The sequence below is a fragment of the Pleurodeles waltl genome, chromosome 12, assembly GCF_031143425.1.
Source record: "Pleurodeles waltl isolate 20211129_DDA chromosome 12, aPleWal1.hap1.20221129, whole genome shotgun sequence".
Taxonomy (NCBI): Eukaryota; Metazoa; Chordata; class Amphibia; order Caudata; family Salamandridae; genus Pleurodeles; species Pleurodeles waltl.
This window is the reverse complement of record NC_090451.1, coordinates 676,680,353-676,702,439: the sequence shown is the minus strand read 5'-3', so window position 1 is coordinate 676,702,439 and position 22,087 is coordinate 676,680,353. Positions and strand designations below refer to the sequence as shown.

General features: G+C 41.3%; 1 protein-coding gene across 1 annotated transcript; it reads left to right on the top strand.

The window, feature by feature from the left end:
* Positions 1–275: 275 nt before the first annotated feature.
* Positions 276–21,864, top strand: LOC138267224 (extracellular calcium-sensing receptor-like). The gene is made up of 6 exons (XM_069216081.1): positions 276–475; positions 5,346–5,637; positions 7,452–8,282; positions 12,247–12,516; positions 20,428–20,551; positions 20,969–21,864. The coding sequence occupies exons 1-6, from the start codon at positions 288–290 to the stop codon at positions 21,862–21,864; spliced, it is 2,601 nt and encodes an 866-aa protein (XP_069072182.1). The 5' UTR covers positions 276–287.
* The last annotated feature ends 223 nt before the right edge of the window (positions 21,865–22,087 follow it).

Genomic DNA, 22,087 nt, shown 5'->3' with positions numbered 1-22,087 from the left:
AGGGGGAGCCGCCTGGCTTATTAGAGCCCTTTATTGAACGGACACTGTCAAATAATCTATGTTGTCCTAGTGTTAAGTTAACAACGATATTGACGTAGTGTTGAAAAAAAACAAACTCTGATATTCGAGCTTTATCGGAATTAAACAGCAACTGAGATAACTCAACTTATTTTGTCAAAATGTCCCAACGAATTTGTTAGGCTACTCAAGCCAGCAGTGTTGAGACTTCGAAATTGAAAACAGGCACAAGCATGCTTCTCTCCCAGAGGGGGGTATTCTATGTTGTAATGTCCAGTCTGGTCTCTGTTTCTTCCCGACAGAACAGCCGCAGAGGCTGCCATCTTGAAAGGCCCGAAGTCACGGGTGTTGTCCTTCCAGGCCAGGTTCTGATTGGCGGAGTCCTGCCTGTCCATGATGACAGGATTTACCCGGACACCTCCTTCACAGCACAGCCAGGTCAGCTCATCTGCCAAAGGTAAGGCCATCCGCAGGGCTTTACCTTAAGGATCAAAGTTGACATTCTCCCCCACCTCATACTCTTCGATTCCTATGACATCATTGATTCATTCATTTCATCATTTGGGAATATTATTGCAATTCCTACAAGTGGGGACTAAAGGTCATCCAAGCTTGATGTACATGTTATGACAATTAGCTGTATTGATCTGTGTAATAACAACGACTCTAAAGCCAGCGGTGATAATATTCTGGTTTGTAAAGTTGCCTCAGTGGTCTTCCATGAGTGACAGCGTCCTGGGCAAAAAAACAATTTGGCAGCCTCTTCTATTCTTCACCTTTAAATGTCAGTGTGTTGGGGAATGGGAGGTGCGCAGGGAAAGTGAGGGGGCAAGAGAAAGGAGCACAACAGATTTCAGTAATGGTTAACACACTTTTCTTTAGGGTCAAGTTGGAGGCAGACTGCTGTGCCACTCTGATTATCGATGCCACTGTGGAGTGTATTTATATGTTTGTGCATAAATATTCATTTGACAAAGATTTGCTAACCAAGAAGATATCAAATAATAGCTAACTTCACTTCCTAAAATGTACTTACAAGACCACAGAAAGGCAGACCAACAGCCTGTGTATTGAAAAATAATGGAAACTCTGTTAGTTCATTTTAAAGGTTTTCTGTTAGGAATCTGTTTGAAATTAACATTAGACATAAAAAAGACTAAGTGTGCATTGATTCATTTGCAGGATATTTCTTGGGCAATGAGATTTGGTTGGTGTTCTTAGATGTGTCTTTGTAAGCTTTGATTAATCGCCACGATGGTTTAAGTAGCATCTTCTTTAAACAGGTTTACGAGAGCATAGTAGAACTTTTTTTAATTCATTGTTTTTTACATTAATTCAAAACTTCCTGTTTAATGATGATTTATTTGTACATCTGCATGGGATCATGATGAATAGTACATTTTCATCTTCGGTTGTGAATTTGGGATGCAGAAACAAGAATGTTTACAATTTATTTAACAAATAATTCACCTAGGATGTAGCATGCCATGTTGCTGTGATGCTAATAGTACTGCTTTCAACTGATTTAAACTTTTTTTTCTGCTTTGCACTGGATATAAAGCTGGATGTGAAAAAAGTGAGTTCACCTTTAAAAATTCAGCATTGTATCTACAAGTCACAGAGAAGAGTTTCTACTTATCTATTGTCATGTGTGACTGGAGTATATCGGCTCTATACAGCCAAGCTACAATGGGGCGGCTCGAAGCCCATTCACACACCTTTGTAGACTAACGCTAAGACTATCCATGCGGTTTAGCTAATTCTCGTTAGCTAACAGAATCAACTAGAGGCAACTAATCAGATGTAGACTTTAGTAACCAACACCTTACCATAAAATCAGTAGATATTGACTTGAAAGCATAGACTTGCAGTTGGCAATTGTTAGTGTATATATGGGGTGGAGGTCCTGCTCTTCATATTCAGAGGTATCTTAGGCAATAAAACAGAAGTATGTGGTGGATATGGTAAGGCAAAAGTTGCAGAGATAAAGAATGGCTTTCAGCCTGCCCTGGCCATCTAAAGAGACCAAACCAGGCTGCACAACCTAAGAGATAATTTCATTTTTTAAATGCATTTTAAGGTTCTTTGTATATCTGTACATTACACACATCATATAAGACACAAGTATACAGAAATGAGAGGAACTCGAAATATACAGGATAAAACATGGATGATCATCATGTTCAGGGAAGAAAAAGCATAAACAAACACAAGCATTTTCAATGCAACGGGTCTCGCATTTGTTCGAGTTAGAGCTATTAGCGTTGTAAAGCAAAAAAAAAAAACGCATCGTGATCGCGCTATGTAAAATGCAGAGCGATTGCGCTGCGTGGAAAATAAACAGATAAAGTAGTCCGGACTCCAGGCTGAAAACATTGAGCCTCGTATGTTTTTGGTACTTTACTGGTGCTGTGTAGGTGGGCTAAACATCGGAAAAGGCATGACGTATGCATGCCTTTCACAAATGAAAGCAAGCGGATTTTAAAAGGCAAGCCCACAAACCAATGTAAGTGACTGACGTAGCATGGGCGTGGTTTGAAGCCCAAAGAGAGACTACTACAGGGGACGGAGCACTTTGTGCTTGCCCATAATAATGACACCTGACCCGGGCATGAGAAGAGGAAAAAAGCTAGCAGCTATCAAGACAGAAAGCTAGAGAAAGAGAATAAGGAGCAGATGCTTAGGGGAGGGTGAGGAATAAACTGCACATTTCCATGATTCTCAAATCACCCATATTAGTGCAGCTAGATGTATTAAAGAAGAGATTCCAGAGAGATTAGAGCACATAAAATAAAGGAAAGATGGGGAAATTAGAAGATTATAGAAGCAAAAAACTACACCTATTTATTTGACCTTTTTGTATAGCATTATACATCACCTTCATTAATTCAGTGTCAGAAACGAAAAACACATATAAAAACTAGACTGAATGTGGGATGGGGGTTAAGAGTCCAAACAGTTTTGGGAACTGGTCCTGCATCCAGGTTTAATCCGTCACTTCCCTTGTTGAGGTAGATGTCTAGTCAAAGATTTTGCTAAAAACTAAAACCTAGAATTTCTAGAACTTTCTAAATTGAAGATAATTTGGTACAAAGAGGAGCTTTCAACTAACAGAGTACCATCCTTTTGGGTATTGGCACCCAAAGATCTGTCTTCATTAATTTTGAATGTTTGCTGTTTTAATGTGATGGGCAGAAGCTGATATGAAGTTCCTCGCTGGAAGTTTAGTCTGTACCATTTCTTGAAAATAGCTTTGGTCTTGACCACTGTAGGTTCTGTACATGATGCAGTGTTTTAACTTTGTTTGTGATTTCCACACATAACCAATACATACTATTCAGAACTGGCCTAACACAATACTTTTGACACAAATAAAAACACATTCTGCATGCCTGATTCTGAAATCTGTGTATCATTGGTGATGATGTTTTGAAGGCCAATATAGATCACAATATGTCGTCCAGCTGTACCATCTCCTTGCATAAAGCCAGCTCTATTTGATGGTCAACCTTATGAACATGAGGGTTTTCTGGTGATCAAATGATGAAATATGACTTCCTTCACATTGTTGAGCCAGTGTGAGATTTGAAATTTGGGTCAAAAATGAATACAAGATTTCTCACGTGCTGCAAAGATGCAGGGGGAGGACACATGTTCACAGGCCAGTTTAAGCGGTGTGATTCAAGGGTATACATACTTCTCACATACGGACTTTGGATTGGTTTCATTTTAAACAAGGGTGTCATCTACTTGTGGATATGATCAAGTCACTGTGTATCATTATCCATCTACCTTGTGCTGTTCTCTTGATGAACTTGATTGTAGGCCTTTTCTGAATATGTTGGAAAGATCCTATATTTGCGCGAGGGAGAGCATGTAGATAGTGGAGGGCGAGGGTGAAAGAACTTCTATGGGATTCAACATAAGAATTTGTGATACAATGATATTGACACTCCAAATGTGTTCTTTCAATGAGAGGAAACACGTGAATAAACAACCTAACATCTTATCCCATTGTTTAAGTCTAATAAGCAGACTAAGTTGTTTCTTGTTAAATAAGACGCATCTTAATTAATTTTTTGTGTGTTCAGCTTGACAGAGGTCTGGGTTTAATTATTGATGTCATATTTAGCAAAATGTTAGATAAAGTGCAGGCTGGCTGCATATTGGTAATAGCCAGTGCCCGAATTGCCCAGTATGTTTAGTAGGGACTACATATTTACAGGTTCAGCAGTGTGGTAGGAACAGTGGAGCTTTGGAGTATTCCCATAGGGATATAAAGAGGGTGACAGAGTGAGCCTTCACATTTGACAAATTTAGAGATTATTTACTGAAGATTTAAACAAATTAATTACTTAGAACTACTGTATCAAGGTTGTTCTTTAGAGCTAAAGAAGAGGACCATGGTAAACTGTGTCAAACGTGCACAATAGATGAAGGAGAATTGGAAATCTAGAAAGTCCTTTGTTGAGTATTCACATGCATCCAGACCTTCAGTTGAATTAACTTGTGTCAACTGTTTATTTTTAACTTGTGGTGTCATGTATTTCTCAATAATTTTGAAGGCAAACGAAAGTCATAAATGATGTGGTAGATATGTTACTGTTGCTGAAATTATGGAACTTATTTTAATGTCTGTGGAAGGCCAAGTCAGCTTTATCAGGATCCAATCTTGCAGCAGTTGGCACCCGTTGGTGTTCATCTCACTTGAGGCATCAGTATGTGGGCATATTCCTATTTTAGTGTGGTGTCTAGTGATGCTGTGGGGTTGGAGGAAATCTATCCTGGGGCTTGCATGTCATGCCTGCTTGGCATGGACATGGACTGGCTGTTGCTTGCTGTTGCCCTGACAGGCCTGTAAGCAGGATCACTGAGGCAGCAGGCATTCCCAGTTTGCTGAAATTATGATGTTGCAGTGATATGACAGTGATACTATTTGCAGCACTTTACATTGTTGAGGGGGGTAGAGGTGAGCCATCACCGTGATACAAATAGATAGTAGATGTTGGACATCACTGTTAGTTTATAAAAAGTATTCTTACTTCACACATGTACTGTCTTCAGAACATGTTTGCTTTAGGAAAATATAGTGCACGCCTTTATAGGCAGATTACACTTTCACATTCAATATAAACATCTTAGCTCACTTGTTAGAGTATTTGGCACTATGACAATTTCTATTTTGCCCTGTTATGACATTGGACCCTAAGTAAAGGAATATTCTAATTAGATATTCCGTGATAATGACTTCTTAACTAATTAATAAAAAACTTGAGTCATTAAACTAGTTTGTCTGCTAAATGTGAGACTACATTTATATCTTGCAGATTTGTGTTTCAGAACTATCAGTTCCTCCAAGCGATGGTTTTTGCAGTTGAGGAGATTAACAGGAATCCCCACTTGCTACCAAACATAACTTTGGGCTTCTGGATATACGATTCATGCTCAGCACTGCAAAAGGCTCTGGAGGGAACCCTGTGGCTCCTGACACAGAACAAAATGCCTGTTCCTAACTACCAGTGCCAGAGAATTGCCCAGTTTGCAGGCATCATAGGAGACTTCAGTTCCACGCACAGCATCTTGATGGCTAGAATATTGGGCCTACAAAGACATCCCCAGGTAAGGATCCAAATACAAAAAATATGCCTTTTGATCAATAGTCTTATAAAAGGTTATTCCACTGGGATCTCTACAGGGATGCAAAAATATCTATTAATTTATTCAAAGAAAATGTATATTTTCTTACTTGAGAGGACATCAAGACTCTTTAACGACCAGTGTCCTAAAGACTTAGGCCCTCATTACAACCTTGGCGGGTGGCAGAGGCCGCCCGCCCAGGTTGGACCACCGAGCAGCCGCCTATGCAGCCGCAATCCCGCCGGCCACATTACAACATCCCCGCTGGGCCGGCGGGCGGAAACAGAGTTTCCGCTCGCCGGCCCAGCGGGGTTGTCGGCTATAACATTGGAGCCGGCTCCTAATGGAGCCGGCGGTGTTGTGGCTGTGCGACGGGTGCAGCTGCACCCGTTGCGCTTTTCACTGTCTGCTGTGCAGACAGTAAAAACCAGGGTGGGGCTGTGCCTGAGGGCCCCTGCACTGCCCATGCCAAGTGCCCTGCGACTCCCCTTCCCGGTCTCTACCACCATGGACAGGCTGGTGGGAAGGGGAGTCATAATCCCCAGGGCAGCACTGCCCTGGCGGATTATAACCGCCGGGACAACGATGGCGGGAAACCGCCAGTCCCAGCGGTGCGACCGCGGCCCTACCGCCGCAGTCATAATACGGCAAATTGTACCACCAGCCTGTTGGCGGTACAATCGCCAAAACAACCCTGGCGGTCTTTGATCGCCAGGGTTGTAATGAGGCCCTTTGTGTCAATTTTTTTCTTTTTGGATTTTTAAGGCTTTCTGCAATTCCTGTTTCTTTTATGCCTTTCAAATGGACAGGTGCTAATTCTGAAGCTTTTTTAATATTTGAGATTAGCTATTCCACTGGCACTGAGCAGCTGGCAAATCAATGACCAACTAACAAATTAACCTGTGGCATAAGTGGAACACGTGTTGAGGGTCTGTGTAGAGGCCAAAGACCGAAAGTCCAGAATGCATAGTTTTCTGAGCATGTCTTAGTATTAATGATCAATTGGTTGCATGGTTTGCATAGTCTCTGACTTGGTTTTAGCATTTTTAAAATGGCACAAAGCCACCAAAATGTCTCTGACACACAACTCTACTTGAAAGTCTCTACTGCTTCAAAGTTCCCCTGCCTCACACTCTGCTTGCAACTCAACCAGACCTGGATGGTCAGCACCCATCTAAAGCTCACTTCACCATATTAGAATTCATACTGTTTGCCAAGAGCAACACGCAATGAGTAGTCCAAACCTGGATCAACAATATGAATTTGGACATATTTGAATTACAATTTCCTACCTCAACAAGCTTCTTAGATTCACTCTTGACACTGACATCACACTCAGGGACCATATCACCAAGAAAGAGAAGAGAGCTAGCTTTTTCTATTGAAAAAGTCAAATCACTTCTTCTAGAAAGCTCCTTCAGAGCTGCCGGTCAAGTGCTGTACTCTCTCATCTGGTTAAAAGAGTACAAGGCGTAGTTCAGCCAGCATAAGTGTTTCCAGATCTGAAAACGATTCACTAATCTAGCTGGAACACAGTATTTAATTAAATCTTTCATAAATAATCTGTTTATCAGGATTGCATGATTCACTGGCCCATGAGGAGTCCTCCATAGTAAACAAACAATAGCACACACTGGGCACAGATGCCGACAGAATTGCACTATTTGCATTTCATAAGGCATGTTACGAATGCAGCTCTCACTTGGTGAACACAGTCTGATGTTTTGTATGAAACAATTGATTTTTAATTCGAAGGGGGTTTTTACATAAAGTGATTTTGCTGTCTTTCAAAACAGATCAGTTATTTCTCAACCAGTCCACTTCTGAGTGACCGGAGCCAGTTTCCTTCTTTTTTCCGTACGATTCCCAGCGATGACTTCCAATCACGTGGACTGGCCCAGCTAGTGATACATTTTGGATGGACCTGGGTGGGTCTTCTATCAGTGGACAATGATTATGGACAACAGGGAATTCAAATATTGCAACAAGAGCTACTCAAGGCGGGGGTGTGCATTGCCTTCTCTGAGAAAATTCTCCCCCATGTGGCTCATCGCAATGCACTTCCCATAATACAAGTGATCAAGCAATCCTCTGCAAACGTCATTGTCGTATTTTCTAATGAAGCCAATGTTGTCCCGCTTATGGAGGAGATGGTGAAACAGAATGTGACAGGAAAGACATGGGTTGCAACTGAAGCTTGGACAACATCTGCTATCCTGTCCATGAAGAAGTACAAGGGCATTCTGACTGGTACAATTGGGTTTGCAATCCACAGTGGAGAGATGCCAGGGTTTGAAAAGCATCTTAATAGCATCCACCCATCAAAGTCTTCTGAAGATTCATTAGTTACTGTGTTTTGGGAGGAAGCGTTTGGCTGCAAGTGGGAGAACAAAACGAAGAACTTTAATTTGTGGGACAACACAACAAAATTGTGCACAGGCGCTGAGGAGCTGCAGAGTCTGCGAATTAGCTACAATGATGTTACTACTTTAAGGGCACCCTACACAGCCTACAGTTCAGTTTATGCTGTCGCTATGGCCCTTATGGATCTTCAGTCATGTCAGAGTGGCAGAGGCCCCTTCCAGCAAGGGTCCTGCTCAGACATCTTGGATTTCCAGCCCTGGCAAGTAGGCATGACTGTACTATCAATTAACCTATGTACCAACATTATGAATATGTATGAGTAGGGTAGTGTTAAAAGAAACGAATAGAAAGAGAACGTTTTTTTTCCTAAAACTGTTGCTTTTATTTAGCGATAGCTCAGAAGAAACAATTAACATAGGAAATAAACTAGAAAATACGGATGTTCTCACTAAATCAGTAATGTCGCAAATTGCATTTCGTTTCATTTGTTGTCCATTAGTGCCTATAGGAAGATTGCAATATGAATGTGCCCCCTCCCATGTCATACAGATTATGTTCCGTTCAACCTCCCCTCACACACATCCAATGGGATTCGAAGACAGTATGGGCTGGCCGCTCCAGGCGCTCCATGAAATGTTTCTCAATTCATCCTGGAGCTCCAGTGGCAATATTAACCCGATGATAGAAGAAACTCTAGTCTAAGGTTCACATTTTTAACGTACTATTTCCTGTAAGAGTAGAAAGCTCTTGCACAAGCACTGAATTCGAAATTAAGTTCTAGGTCAGCATGTAGACATTCTCTGACAGCAGCTGTCACTATAAAGAGGCGGTGAATATGGAACAGCATATAAATCAGGCAGAAAAGGCGCGAGATTAATTCCCTGCTGTGGAACCAAGAAACCATCCTGTGCGATGGAGAGAAGGTCACGCTGTTTGCTTGAACTTCGCTTCATATACTGCCAGAACCTGGAAGCACCAAGACAAATTTTCAATGCATACTATTTGCTCTATAAATATATGACCATTTAGGTGAAATAGTTTGGGTAGAATCCACTGTATTATCTGTTTCTTAGAAGCAATAAACGAGTAAAACTGTCCTGAAAAACAGTCCGTCAACGACCGCCTTTTGCGTTTTGGGACATTTCATTCTTATAATGGGGATGCATAATTGCATTGTGGCTTACAAAGAAAGACAACGATCATATTTCCTAACACATCTCTGAGAAACTGACATGGTACACATTTAATGCAGGTACCTTCTGATTTCTCAGAAATGGAAGACAAAATCTTTTAGCTGGGGGAAGTCCATGGCTATGCCCAGGGTGCGCCTAGAACTTGGATAATCATCATTGAACTCCCACTGAAGTCTTTGGCTTTAGCTCCAGAAGCTTTGAAATGAGTGAACCTGGATTTTGTAGCTTCTGAGGTCACTTTGAGTGCCAGATAGATTTACCCCTTCATCCATGAGTCAGTGGGTGAGTCAAAGCACAATGCATATATTGTATTGTTTGTAGTATGTCTTCAACAACAGCTTTAGCTGTCTGTAGGCGAGACTTAAAAATTGCTATAATTTAATGGTTGTAAACTTTTTGATTAATTGAATCAGAGCGATTATGATCCTTAAAGTGCATTTTTCATCTATTAACACCATTAACAGATTCAACGAAGTGTGTCCAAATCAATATAAGGGAATATAAATGGCTTATGAATCACTATTGGGAAGGGGCATATCATGGGTGTCACTTATAAATTGCGAATCATATCCTGATGTAGCAATGGGTTGTAACTGTAATTCTCAATGTAAACCGTTGATCAGTTACTGACCTCTAGTTGGGATGATAAATGATTTGCAAAGGGGAATGGGGTCACTTTTCGATCCCTTGTCATTTGTTCTGCAACCCGTGCAATTTGGTATTTTTTTAAACAAACTATTTGAACATAGGTCTGTTCACAAAATAATATTGTATTAACAAAAAGTTTGTCCACTATTTGTGAACCCTTTTTGAGAGTAAAATCTGTGTAAATCAGGCCCATGAGTCTGGAAATAATGATTGTCTTCTAAAGAGGGTTATCTGAGAAGCATGAATAGATATAGGGAGGATTCTAAAATATTCCTTAATGAAAAAACAAGGAGAGATGCTTCATACTTTATCCCATTCCCCCTTTTCCTGGATGCCAAAAAAATCAAAATTGCTGGAGAGAAAGGGGCCATTGCCATATTCAAATAAGATATTTGCCATTGTGGTCAGTGTCATGAGCCCAGCGATATTTTCAGTTTAGTAATACTGTACACAACATTACCAACATCAGAGGCACCAGAAATTCTTCTTTGCTGTTATTCTGAAGGATTACATGTGATCCCTCAATAGGCCCTTAAGAAATGGGGAAAATCTTTGTGAATCATTAGGTCCACACAAAATTATGCATGTTATCCCATAAATGTTTACCTTGTTCTTCAGAAAAAATCCGTCACCTTTGCGCTGGAGTATATATCCCTAAAAAACAGTGAGGTATTATGTCTCATGGTAATACGACAAGGCTCATGATGCTGATTTGGAAGGAAACTTCCAGGCCATAGTTTATTTATTGGCGTTTGGGCTGTCCTCCACCAGGGCTACAGAGTATTTTACTTTGTTGCCCTGGCGGAGGTCCCGACTGCCAAAGTTAAAAATGTCCATTGGGTCGATAGACATTTAATTAATTGAAGAACCTGCAGTCAAGGCTGTGCCTAACAGTGACTCTTATCCCAAAAAGGGATTTTGTTTTCGAAAATGAAAAACAAATATTCCCTTCACCTTTGGAGTTATCATCCATGGCAAGGGTGGCATTTTGCTGTTTTAACTACCCCTTACCACCAGAGTTTTCTTGGTGGTGACAGGCAATAAAAGCTGACCTGTGTTTCTGCCCATCTAAATTAGGTGGGTAGACATACAGGACATCCGCTGATGCCTTTCCTCTGTCAGGCCGTCAGAGGAGTCGAACCATGGCAGAGACAGAGTAGTCTTCCCCATCGTTACACCAAATGTTGCTCTGCTTTTAACCATTATGTCGGCGGGAAGGGTAATATATCACCACTGTGATGGATTATCCTTTCTGCCAACATGTAATTCAGGCCCATAATTGTAATGCTTCAACATTTTCTTTGCATCTGTTCATTACTGAGCAGTCAGGTATTAATTCAAGTCAGTCACTTCCTTTCTTTTTCTCTGCTTAGTATTGAGCCGGATGGGTTTATCTAAATGAGTACTTTAAAAAGTCAGAGGGACAAGTGTCTGTGCCTAGACTGCTGGAGAACTCCAATCCAAGACAGAACCGGGTTGGGACTACATTTTTTGACTAGAACTGGAATAGAGTTCCACCAAACAAATGTCTGCACCCTCCACCACACACAACCCTGAATGATGTGCTAATGGTTACACTAAGATTGGCAGAAGTGAACTGGTAAACCTCGATCAACTAGGACAAGAAGAGCCTTAAACAACCCTTCAGACTGAGAACATTATCTGTGTAGAAGAGCCTGGGAGCAGCTGAGGTATGGTCACAGGGGAGACTATGAGGTAGGAGCTTCAGCATAGAAGGTGTGACAGTGTGATGTGCAAAGCAGCTTTAAAATATATTTACTTTAGGGATGCCAACCATAAAGAACATGATGGAATTCATTGAAAGGTCCTGATCCACTGGAGGAAACCTCTAAATCACCTGCCATTGGGCAGATTAAGTTATTGGCTAGATTGCACCTGTTAGTCTAGTCTATCTGTTTTGCACCGAGGCGCTGTTGAGCTAAACGTGTAGTGCTGAGTTAATGTTAAGTGTCAGAGGTGTTCACTAAAGCTGGTTTTGTCCTATTGCATGGCTTGGCGTGAAGCAAGTCTAACTATTTCATCCAAAACAGACTTCTACCACACTGACTCAGAGCTCAGATAAAAGCAAGGGCAATCAAATGCTCTTGATTCATGTTATTGATTTTCATCACTATGGTTTTGTGTGCATTACAAAAGTAATACTTTATAGCAAACTAAATAAGTAACAGAATCTAGTATGTCCCAATGTTCAGGGTGACATTTTTGTAAGTCCAGTTTTGGTAAGCAGAACATAACATAAATTGAAGCTGCCAAATGTCATAAATGCTAAGGATTACAGGTAGAAGATGTTCGGACTCCAGACAGTGACCCCCTTTGAGGCAAAATTTTCATTTAGGAGTCTAATTTTGCCTTTTTACATTGTTAGGGTGTTATAGATTTTTGTTCCAGTTCCACCATTACTTCTCTTTCCCAGCTTCTCCACTACATCCAGAAGGTTCGTTTTAGAAATGCTGATGGAACAGAGGTGTTTTTTGACAACCAAGGAAATGCTCCAGCATGGTACGACATTGTGAACTGGCAGTGGGGCCCGGGTGGTACAATGAAGCATGTGAAGGTGGGCGTGTACGACTCCAGCGCCTCGCAGAACCTTGCTATCAACTCAAACGCTATCATATGGGCCTCAGGTAACAACCAGGTATGAGCATTAGTCTGTGCTGATTCTTTGCTTGGTTGGTCAGCTTCTCCACAATCAAATCCTTCCATTTTGTCAATAATCTGAACCAATTCACTATTTGAATCCCGGTGGAACCATGGAATATTGGAAATATTTCTGCTTGTGCTACTGCCTCCACAACTGTTCACATGTTTTTAGGCCAGGTTCCACATAACGTACATAAGTGTCTGTTTCATATTGTTGCCAAGGAAATTACGTTATGTTTTGAAGCTGACATGATTAGCCCTGGATTGCTTGTCTAATACTTGGATATTGTCTACTTGAAAAATTGAGTTTTAGGGCCTTACATAAGTCGATTGAGAAGTCAAAATGAGGTTAAAGTTAGGCATTGTCTGCCATATGAGTTAGTAACTCTTTCTTTTTATGGGCAGAAGACTTATCTGGATCTTCCTAACACCTCCAAATCTGTGGCTCAAACTTGAAAGATTTTTCTTAATTTGAGGTCTTAAACGGTTCTTCCATTTTAAAGAATACATCAGCTCCCTTTACCCAGTCCTGCATCTCTAATTATCACCAATAATAAGCATTTGTGAGAAATTGGGTTAGTGGTTGACTGGGGTGTGAGCCCTGGTCAAGCAGCAACCACAGTCCTTGTCAAGGTAAGGCAGAAGAAAACCCGAATTTAACCCGTGCTCATCCACCCTGGTACCTTGACATAGAGCAGTCAGGCTTAACTTAAAGGCAATGTGTAAAGTATTTGTACAACACTTCAAAAAATAAAACAGTGACAACACCACACAATAAGAACCCCACACGAAGTTACAAAAATAAAGCAAATTTATTGAATAAAAACAAGATCAACATGAAAAAAATCCAATCAGTAGAACCGGAGTTATGAATTAAAAAACAAAACTGTAAAAATAACTCCAAAAACCATAAAGCGCCAACTAGGGGTATCTGGTTAGTTGAAAGTGGTTTATTAGTAGGTGCAAGTAGGTACCTAAAACTAGTAATAACACCACAGTCACAAATAAGGTCCATTTAATTCTCAGTAAATTAATCCTTGCTCAAACCTTGGTAGCTTGGCCAATGAGCAGTCAGGCTTAACTTAGGAGGCAGGTGTGTAAAGCATTTAATATCACCAAAATAATAAATAAGTAAGACACAACACAATAAAAATCCAACTCCAATTTATGACAGTTGAGAATATTTGTATCTTTAAAATTACACCAGAATGACAAAAAATGCGATGCACGGAACTGGATATATGAATTTGTAAAGATTAAGGGGGTCATTATGACCCTGGCGGTCTTAAGACTGCCAGGGTCACAGTTGCATTCTGACCACAGCCAAAGCAGTGATCCCACCGTTTTGGCGTCAGTTTGACTGCCACATTATGACCGTGGCAGTTACGCCACACTCAGACTGTCAGTTTACCTTCACAGGAGGGACTGGCGATGCTGGTGGTCCTAAGCCGTCAGAGCAGCGCTGCAAGCAGCGCCGCCCTGGGGATTAGGACCTCCCTCTCTGCCAGCTTTTACATGGCAGTAGTACCGAGTGTCAAAAAGTGAAAAGCGCCAACCGCGGCTATCTGGTCACTCCTGACTGGGACAAAGTCAAAGTTTAAGGCTGACCGCAATGGAGCGGGAGTTGGCTATGATGAGTGGTAGGGCCTGGTCAAAAGTTTACCTTCGCACTGAAGACCTCATTACAACCTTAACGGAGGGATTTACTCCAACCCAAACGTGACGGATATGCTGTCCCCCGTATTAAAAGTTCCGTAGGATATAATGGAACTTGTAATATGGCGGGCGGGATATCCGTCACGTTTGGGACAGGGTAATCCTTTCCGCCATGGTCGTAATCAGGCCCTTCATCACTTTTTTGGTTCTTTTTCCCTTGATGTTGAGTGAGTCTCCTCTGCGTGTCAGGTTGCAGTTCCATGACAGTGGCGGGCTTCAGTGCAAGGCCTCATGAATCCTGGAGGTCTTAGTTCTATTAATCAACGGTGAAGAGCTGTGGAGCTATAGCAGAGCAACCAGGCCGAGTTGCGGTTCGATGTCGCTGGCTTGACTCTCCATAACTTATGGAGCTTTTCACCAAAAATTCTCCATATGATTCCAAACTTATGGAGCTTCTTCCAGAAGGTCCTTTTGGGGTCTTGACGGTCCACAACACCAGCCAAAGTTCCAGAAGCTCTAAGTTGCTCATAGGAGAGTTTGGACTACAATTCCAACAGCGTACCTGGTCAAATAATTAAAAGTCCACTGGACACTGGTAAGCTGGTCTTTTCTTGGTGGAGTTGGTGCAGGTGACTTCTTGAAGCTCTTTTATATCTGTTTCTTTCCGAGAGTCAACGCCTTAATCCTTGTGAGGCCATTCAAAAGTCTTCCTTTGTGAAGCCCAGAGTGTGCAGCAGGTGCAGTCCTCTTGGGGTGCAGATCATGGGTTCCGGAGGGCAATCCCTCTTTTCTTGATATTTCCAGACAGTGATCTGAGTTGCTGGGCAGCTCTCCCAGAGTTATTCCAGTTTCTTGGCTGGCAAGACATGCGAGACCCCTGATTAAAGGGGTACATGGTGCCATACTCTGTGATGACAGCTTCCTTAGACGTGTGGCATATTTTTGTCCCAGAATGCACATCTCAACAAAAATCAAAAGGGAGCAAATCTCTCCTGGCAGTTCAGGTCTGGCTAACCCAAACCACAGCTGTGGCTAACCTTTCCCTGCACTCCCCTTTGAGCCCCTCTCCTAATCTCATTGTCTGGGGGTGCAATAAGTAGGGGTAGGCCTTGTTCCTGCACTACCTGTCTTTCTCCCTATTAAGACAAGTTTGGCTACCCAGCCCCTTCCTGTCCTGGCATCTGCAGCAGCAGATCTCCACCGACCAGGTGGTCTCTCTGTTTCAGCCCAGGCCACTTAACACCTTATCGCAGCAGCTTGGCGCAGCGTGTCAAAGGCTAACCAATCAGAGGAGGCGGCTACAGGGATCATTTTAGGTAATTTTAGGAAAGCAGTTCTAAAATGACTTTACTGCAAAAGTTATCATAAGTCTACCCTTAGCAATTTGTTGGATGTATTGTAACTGTTATTATGAGACTTTGAATGACTGTTCTAGCCCATTCCTGTCAAACGTTAGACTTTATCAAAGTTTAATAGAGCCTTCCCATGTTATCCTATGGGCTCACAGCATTACAATGGGGGAACACAAAATAGGTTGCTTTCTCTCACCGGGGCATATAAAATATATTTTATAATGTCCCTGTTGTAATTACAAGGAGCCCTACTTTTGGAGCTCCTAGAGCAGGCCTCAGGAGTGACTTATATGTAAATAAAAAGTATTTTTTAGACTTAGGAAGTAAGTTTAATTTCAAAGTTGAATTTTGACACAGTTGTATTTATAAAGCAGGGCTGGCTTTAAAATGATAGTAGACACCACATCAGTGCACGCTTAAGTGCATTAAGCCCACTGGGGTCTCTAAACTTACATGCCCTACCATATACTAAGGACTTACAGGTAGGTTGTCAGAGCCAATTGTAATTATGCCTGATTACCATCTATCATTTAAACAGAGCACTGGCCCTGGGCCTGGTTTGCAGGGCCCAGGGAACAATCAAAGTCAGAAACCAGCATATAGGAGTCCCAAGGGGGTTAGGGGAAACATCTGCAAAAGGTCCCATTTTCTTACATGGTCACCCTGGACTGGGTCAAATTCAAAAGTTCAGACCGACTGTGATGGAGCGCAGGTCGAATACAGTCCCAGGTTAGTCCCACATAAGGTTTACCTTCTCAAGTTCGTGCCTAGAGTCGCATTCGCATTGCAGAGGGACGCGAGGAACAGGGAGAGCGGCACAAGATAGTGTCAGCAAAGCAAGATGGACCGATTGGCATCACCTATGGGCATTGTTGGAGCTTGGCAGTGGCAGTCCCTGTGAGCAGTCAGTGCTGCAGTGCGAAGAGGCAGACTGACAGAGCTTTGCACTTAAAGGTCTGCTTAGGTGGGTGGCACAATCACTGCTGCAGACCCACTAGTAGCATTTAATTTATAGGCCATGAGCACATGTAGTGCCTCTTTACTAGGGGCTTACAAGTAAACTAATATGCCGATTGGGTGTAAGCCAGTGTTAACATGTTTTGAGCAGATAGCTCAAGCTCTCTGCTCAACAGTGGTAAAGTGTGCAGAGTCCTGCGGCCAACCAAAATTAATTCAGCAAAACTAGGCGGAGGAAGGAAAAAGCTTGGAGATGTCCCTGTAGAAATGGACCAGTCCAACAGCTTTCTAAAAATGTTTCTTCATTTTATGTCATCTGGGGTTTTGAGGTGTAATGTGACATCATTCATCGGCTGTATTCTTTAAAGGAGGCACCATGGTTGATTCAACTTTTGATGAATAATAATAAATTAACTTGCTGTACTAGATTGTTGGTTCGAAGTTAAAGGGGTGATTAATTGTTCTCTATATAGAGCAGTGACGGCCTCAATAAAAGTCTTCGATTAAAACCGGGTGTTTGGGACAGAGAGGAAATTATCATGTATGAGCCGGAATCACGAGCCCACTTACTTTGTCCGCTTTATGGAACTTTTTATGGTCAGTTACCATACCTCCTTGTAGCGTCAGGAATAAGTGATCAGAAAAGCAAGTAGTGTTACTGGGTGTGGTATTACACGGAATCAGATTTGACCCATTAATACCTGGTGGGCTTCCTCACTCAGTAAAACCTTAAATTGTGCAATGTGGTATTTCTTAGAAAAATAATCTATAAATACCACTTTCCAAACCTCATTATCAGATCTTGCGTATCTCAAGCCTGCATTTGCCTCACTCCCCTAAAATCTTTTTGATTTCCTAAGTTCTAACATGCGTTTTGCTTAAATTACTGGATATATGCCTTAATATCTAACCTTGCAGTGTATGTGGGTGCAACAGAAAAATCAGCATTGTGGTCCACATTTTCAGGTAATTTGGAATTTACTGACAAACATTTGAGGTTGGGGCCCATGATTTGTGCTTGGGTGGGGGCAGTATGTATTTTCAGCCAGTCAGAGTTTCAGACTAAGAAACAGCTAAAGTCTTTGGTCTCATCCATTGAAACAGTAGTGCAGAAGGTGCAGTGGCACTGGGACCAATGGGACTGCAGGCCTACTGTACCCATATTATGGCCATTTATTTCACTAACAAACATGGGGGGATGGGTCATTTTGCCTTGGGGCCCTTGGCTCTCCTGCTGCGCCACTGTATGAGTGGGCTCTGTTTAATGTAACTCTTTTTACCAGCTTCACTGGAAATTACAGGACATGCATTATTACTGCACCCTTTGTTACTGGATGCGGCAGTACTACATGCTTTTCTGGGAAGAATCCTTAGATTTGCACCTGTAGAACTTTGCTCCAGTTCAAATGATTAGGATTACATGTGCACTTGCACTGACGTGCACCATTCCACGGAGCCCTAAAGAAACCAACTTATGATCCACTAGTAATAGTCAGACCCATATATTACAGATACCTCAGGTATTTGTAACACCAGATGTGGTATTACTAACCCATGAGTTAAGGCTACTCAAATGGTCTCAATATGTTACACATATAACAATGAATACCATATGTAAACACATCCAAACAAACAATCTCTTTTTCCATTTAAACACTTTACATATAAAATCCATGAGCATTCAGACCTAACCGTACCTTTTTTTATTGCTACTTATGATTTCTGAGCAATAAGTGCATGACTTTAAATTTGATGTCTTCAGATCTAGTACATTCCCTTCCCACTTTCCAAAATCATGTTTTCCATGGCAACTGCTGCTTTTCTCTTACTTTCCCCTGATTGGTTAAAGCCTCCATTGGTTGGTAGTTCTGGGATTGAACTATTTCTGTATGTATGTATGTATGAATGTATGTATAAATGTATATAAGTGGTATTTTTATAGTTGAAACCTAGTAAAAAAGAAGAGGAGTGATGTACAGGGTAAAATAATAAAATAGTCTCTGCAAGTGATTAGAGTTTTAATTAGGTTCTGGGAGCAGAAGTAGACAATTGCTAGATTGTGATAAAGTGTTGTCCGAGGAGGTGCAACTTCATCTTTTTCCGAAATTGGAGCAGGGTTGGAGCAGTCCTGATGAAAACATGAATTTTATTCAAGATCCTAAGTGCAGAAAAAGAGAGGGTGTGTTGCCTTCGTTGGGTATGATACCTTAAATGGGCCCAGTGAAGTGAGTAGAAGGCCTTGGAGCAGGGTGTTGCCACAATCCAGATGGGAGAGTTATGAGGATTTGAACAGCAGTTTTGAGACAGCTTTCAAGGAGGAACAGATTCACATTCTTTAATAGAGGGAACTGGCACCAGGCATTCTTGATTTTCTTTTCAGTTTGTTCCTTCAGGGTGAGGTTGATGTCAAGAGTGAAGTTAACTGACCTGGCATTTGGTGAAAGTTGGGGTGTGAATCTTGACAAGTAACAAGAATTCTCTCTTAGTGGGTTTGAGCTTCTGGTAGTTCATTGTCAACCGAGTATGGATGAGGTGCAGACAGTGTTTGAAATATAGAATCATTGAAGTGGACGAAACTTCAATTTAGAATATTTTATCATATGCATATTTGGGGCTTTTTATACTGTTTTTAATAATTAGAGCTCCAAGTGTCTAATGATCAGAATTTTAGAAGACAAAAACAGGGACATTACACAAAAATAGAAGAAGGAATATGAATTTTCTTCAACTGAGCACTGGGAATGACAGCGCTCATCAGCTTAGAATTATAGTAGAAGCACTAAGAACATTGAAAAATAAAAATTTGAAAGCCAGTATAGTACCTATTAATTAAATTGCTTTCGGATAACACCTGCTCACTACCTCTACTTTGGAAAACAAAAAAATCACACAGAGTTTTTACAGGCGACCCTCACTAAAAAACAGGACATGAGCAACATTTCCTGAAGTCTGCTATGCCAGCTGGTGTAAAACCAGAACTGTCCTGGCAAATCCGGGACACCTGATCACCCTATCCAGGTGACTCCATTCAAAAGTTCAAGATAATGGTTGGCAAGATGGAATCCTGGGAAACCTACAGGTGATGGAACTCTTCTGGTTTTGGAGGTGCCCTTGTGAACAAACTGATGTTGAGTGGATAGGTAAGACGAGAACAGTAATGAATGTTTCCAGTGAATGCATTTCAAGACTTCAGCGTGCGAATGAGGATGGGATGATCAACTGTCAAAAGCAGCTGATAGGTCAAAAAAATCTGAAGGCCTTGGCATTCTTATCTGTTGTCAGGATGGCATTATATATGATGTGTAAGATAGCTTCACTGCTGCAGTGTGAACTGATCCCCGATTGGTAGTTGTGTATGAATTGGGTAGTGTTGATATGTGTTTGGAGTTGAATGTAATCTATTTTTAATGATCTATGAGGTACATTAGAGGCAATGCAGTATGTCAGAAAGATCTGCAATAAATAGGGCCTTGAAGGATAGACCCGGTCATATTCTACCTCAAGCGGTGGGTCTAAAAGGGGAGGCATTATGGTGTTGTTGATGTGCTCCTAGATCTTCTGTTCGTTCATTAGGTTTTGCATCTAAAACTGAAAGTAATACCATATTCTTGGTCATATCAGTATGTGCAAGACATGAGTCAAAGTACACAGTTTTGTATCATTTACATTAATCAGCCTGTCTAATTCCTGATGACCCTTACATTCATCAATTAGATGGATTGCATATGAGTCAATTTTGAGTTGAACATCTTTCTCATTTATACTGCATATCATGCCTACAATTGAATTATTGTAAGATACCAAAGTTTAAATTCATTTGCAGATTTTCAAAGGGTTTCTGCCCTACAAATTTGATGCATCAAAGATTTCTGTTTACAAAAAGGATTGGATTTGTATACATATCTTTTGGAAGTAACAATAATCATATTTTTGACACTCAGATCCCAACCTCTGTGTGTAGTCCAAGTTGCCTGGCTGGATTTTGGAAAGCTGCTAAAGAAGGAGAACCTAGCTGCTGCTTCCAGTGTGTTCCATGTCCATTAGGAGAAACATCTAACCAAACAGGTGAGTGGATTAGCACCAGCAGAATTACACTGACCAATTTAACCCCTACGGTGCATCTTTAGGACTGACATCGTCTTGACATTCTCCTCTGCATGTTCAAAGGGTCCCATAATTACTGTGGAGAGGAAACCAACCCTGTGACTATGTATGCAAGGCCAACTCTACAAACAGATACGACCCAACATAAGAGTACCACAGCCACAAGTTATTTTTTGCACTAGATTGTGGATGAGATCCTCGGATCCAGCTTGCAAGAACCTGCTTTCAAGTGGCATCAGTAAAGGCAGCCCTTCATCCTTAGCATTGTGGCTGATCTTTAAGCCTGTCTTTATTTCTGTCCTTACTCATGAATGGCTTAATGCAGTAATGACATCACAGTTTTGAAGCATAGTTAACATGTTGCTGGTCCTCTTTCAGATTCAGTTGAGTGCTCCAAGTGTCCGTGGAACAGGTGGCCTAATGAAAGGCAAGACCAATGCATACCCAAAAACATTGATTTCTTATCCTACGAAGAGACTTTAGGAATCATCTTAACAGTCATCAGCATTACTCTCTCCATTATTCCTTCTGCCATCTTGGGACTGTTTAACAGATATTGTGACACACCAATTGTCAAAGCCAACAACCGATTTCTCAGCTATCTTCTCCTCCTGGCACTTTCCCTATGCTTTCTCTCCTCGTTGGTTTTCTTGGGTTTTCCCAGTCATGAGAAATGTCTTGTCCGTCAGGCTGCCTTTGGAATCATCTTTTCTCTTTGTGTTTCATGTGTCCTTGCAAAAACAATCACTGTGGTCATCGCCTTTAATGCTGTTAATCCCAATAATAAATTAAAGAGGTGGGTTGGACCTCGGTTGTCCTACGTGGTTGTCATTGTCTGTACACTTATTCAGATTTTCCAGAGCATTGCATGGCTGGTAATCTCTCCACCTTATTCACAATATAATATCTACACTCAGCCTGGAATTATTATAGTTGAATGCAATGAGGGGTCTACCATTGCTTTCTGGAGCATGCTGGGATATCTTGGGCTTCTGGCAAGCATCAGTTTTATAGTAGCCTTCCTATCCAGAAAACTACCTGACAGCTTCAATGAAGCCAAATTCATCACTTTCAGTATGCTTGCTTTTCTCAGTGTCTGGCTTTCATTTATCCCAGCCTATCTGAGCACCAAGGGCAAGTACATGGTGGCCATGGAGATCTTTGCCATATTGTCCTCTAGCTCGGGACTACTCTTCTGCATATTTTTCCCAAAGTGTTACATCCTAATTCTAAGACCTGAGATGAATACCAAGGAATTTTTGAGGGGCAGGTGAAGAAAGCATCTCCAAAGTATGACGTAATCCGAATTGTCATAAATCATAACTTTGCAGTAATGGCGTTCTTGTGTTCTTTGCTCGTCATAAATCTAACAGTTTGTTTGATCATCTTTTTATGGTAACTTTCTTTTTATGAAGACTGTTTTATGGTTATTAAAATGTGTTTTTTATCATATTTTGAGGACATTAATACTGGAAGCCAAGAACACATTGATTACAG